The sequence below is a fragment of the Octopus bimaculoides genome, chromosome 9 (assembly GCF_001194135.2).
Source record: "Octopus bimaculoides isolate UCB-OBI-ISO-001 chromosome 9, ASM119413v2, whole genome shotgun sequence".
Taxonomy (NCBI): domain Eukaryota; kingdom Metazoa; phylum Mollusca; class Cephalopoda; order Octopoda; family Octopodidae; genus Octopus; species Octopus bimaculoides.
In genome coordinates, this window is record NC_068989.1 from 9,110,106 (window position 1) to 9,113,152 (window position 3,047).

The 3,047-nt window shown below is 35.6% G+C and overlaps 1 protein-coding gene across 1 annotated transcript; it reads right to left on the reverse strand.

The window, feature by feature from the left end:
- Positions 1 to 1,954: 1,954 nt before the first annotated feature.
- On the reverse strand, positions 1,955 to 2,884 carry LOC106873118 (maleylacetoacetate isomerase). Its single transcript, XM_014920346.2, has one exon. The coding sequence runs from the start codon at positions 2,704 to 2,706 to the stop codon at positions 2,083 to 2,085; it is 624 nt and encodes a 207-aa protein (XP_014775832.1). The 5' UTR covers positions 2,707 to 2,884; the 3' UTR covers positions 1,955 to 2,082.
- Between the last annotated feature and the right edge of the window lie 163 nt (positions 2,885 to 3,047).

Genomic DNA, 3,047 nt, shown 5'->3' on the forward strand with positions numbered 1-3,047 from the left:
TTCTAGGATGGAACAATTCTAAAGTGCCGTCAGTCAACTACAAAAATTAGTCTTCGCCCCTGCACGACGGGAATAAGGGGTAGCTTCATTTATCCTAGTGTTCTTAATCCCGCCAAGGTGAACTTAGCCTTTCACTCTTCAGTGAAGTCGGTCAAATAGGTACAAAGTTATTTTATCAATTATATGCATCGCCTAAGATTTGAGACTGTTGTGCCTATGAAAATCAGCGCTGTAACTATATTTTTATTTAGTTACAAATCAGCCTGTCTGGGTACATGGGGAATAACACATATCTTAAGAAATTATTATTTCTTATATTTTAATTGTTTATGTTATGATTTTATTTACTCCATGTACCCAGACTCTGTGCACACCCTGTAGACCACTGACCAACATGTTCCTGTCGTAACCATCTCGACTTTTATCAGACATTACTCGCCACATTATTTTGTATTTCTGTACTATCTACTGGACGATTTAGAGGACACACAAAAGGCCAGCTTATTTGGCAATTTAGGAATAAATTGCAGACTTCGTTTTCCCACGGATCCGAATCCATAGATCCCGATCCGAAAATCGCCTGATCTTTCACCAGAAGCTTCTCTTATACTTTTGTGTGGTATTTTAAAATAGCTGTCCTTCGAAGTCCCGTATTTTATGGGAAAGAAAAATCGTAAGAAAGAGGATGAGGAAAATATACCCGTTTTTCTGAAAGTTATAAGGAAATAAAATCGACTTTGGTGAATTATCCGAAACTTCCTTCCTCGCTCCGAATTTTTTTTCCACCTTAAATTCCGACATAATTGGAATCTAGATTATCTGAAATAAGTTTCTATTTTGTAGAAAAGTTCAAAAAAAAAAAAATATCCATTTATCCGAGAATTATAGGGGAGGGCACATTTGTGTTGGTATACCAAAAGAACTTTTTCCCCCCCTTTCTCCGTGAGGTAAAGAACTTCTAGAAACAGCTATTCCAAAACTCCACCAACTTTCGTTGGCATTTCCCTTCAACCTTTTAACTTTCAGTTTGTCTCGGATAAACTATTAATTTGTTTCGTAGATTTGCTGGCTCATAACATGAAAGTACCTTGATTTGCAGTAACAGATTTGTTTTGTGGTCGAGTGCCGGGCATCCTCCATGCAAAACATATTTTTTACATTTTCGAAGTTATTACTACTCGATTATTTAAAACTTATTTTTACAATTTTTCATTTAAAAAACTGAAAAGAAAGCTAAAACTAAAACAGTATATATATTATACTCCTGGACAACCTTTTTTGGCTTAATGTAAGCTTTTAAAAAACGGAAAGTTTTCAAAACTATTTGTTGCTAAATTCTTAATAATAAAAGTATTTATGAGTGGAACTGATTTTTCTCTATTTGACATCAATAAAAATATTAATTAAATAATATACCTGCAAACGGAGCCCCTAAGCGAGTCGATTTACAAATTTAATATCAGAGACTTGCTAGAAATTGCAGTCAAAATCCCTTACACTCGTTTTAGATCCTAATTTATAAATAATCTGGTACAATCACAACTCCATGTTTTACACAATTAAATGGTACACAAATGAACAAAATTAATTCTTAATTGCAACAAAAATATTCCAAACAAGCTGGCTGCAGAAGAATAATCAAGACTAAAATAATTAGACAGCCAAACAATGTAAATAGTTTGACAAAGTGAAAGCAACACATTAAACATAAAAATGACCAGGATGTGGAAATTTGTGTTTACATATATTTATACAAAGTGCAGAGTAGGTGTGAGAGGAAGTGAACTTGTGTAAAATGTAACTTGATTTACGAGATAAATAAATAAAAAAGTGCGTGCGGCGAGTTAGGTTTAAATGGAAAAAAAAAACTAAGTGAAACAAAGTTTTAAAAAGACATATAGGCATGTAGAAATACAAATATAACAAAAGAAAATAAATAAAGGAGAAAAATATATTACGATTAAGAAAACTTTTAGTGAAGTAAAAACAGTTCTAGAGAAAGATTATTAAGTATTTTGCACTAGAACAAGGACCAGACATGCAGGAGGAAAAGGTGGCCGGAATTTCACAGCAGTAACATCCTCATTCTTTATCGATCTGGTTGGAAGGGTGACTTATTTTGAAAGCTTCCAGTTGTAACAGATCCGTGTTGATACGACTAATCACGGGAAAAGACTCCATGTTTACACTGTAACGTTCAGCATTGTAAACCTGTGGTACTAAGCATAAATCGGCCAGAGTAATTTCATCACCTACGCAGTATTTACCAGCAGACTGTTTTAGCAGATTCTCGAGGGCATGAAAGCCTCTCTCGATCCAATAGAGGGACCATTCCATTTTTTTGTCACCGAGTTTCTGAAGAGTGCCCACATTCTGTAGCGGTTGGATACCCGACACAATGCATTCACAGATCTCGCGGACAACAGCTTTCTTAGCAGGACACTTAGGGAGCAGCGCAGGTTCGGGTCTGGTATCATTTAGGTATTCCATTATTGCCATCGATTGGGTTAGCGTTATTCCGTCGATCACCAAAGCTGGGACTTGTTCCATCGGATTCGTTTTTTTGTACTCATCACTGTGTTGCTGCCCACCATCTTTCACAAGGTGAACAGCTTTATATTCGTAAGGAATATTCTTCAGAGCTAATGCAATCCTCACACGCCAGGAGCAGGAACTGCGCCAGTACGAATACAATATTGTGGTCATTTTTATAGGAAAAGAAATTTGCTAGAGAATAGTCAGTCACTTAATATTAATATCTACTAGCGAAAATGACAAAACCAGGACAAGTTAAGCTCGATGCGGTGATTTCGTTACTCCACCAAAAAGTCATGTAACTGAAGCCACGTGGGTGACTTATAAATAGATGTATGGAGGATCAAAAGAGATGTATATTCGTCTGGTTCCTGTTCGCGTTTCTTTACAATACTGGTGTTTAATACATGAAATGCGTCAATTCAGATGGGCTGAAACACAGTACACACACATATACAAAAGCATATGTGTGTGTGTAATATACATACATACATACATACATATATATATAT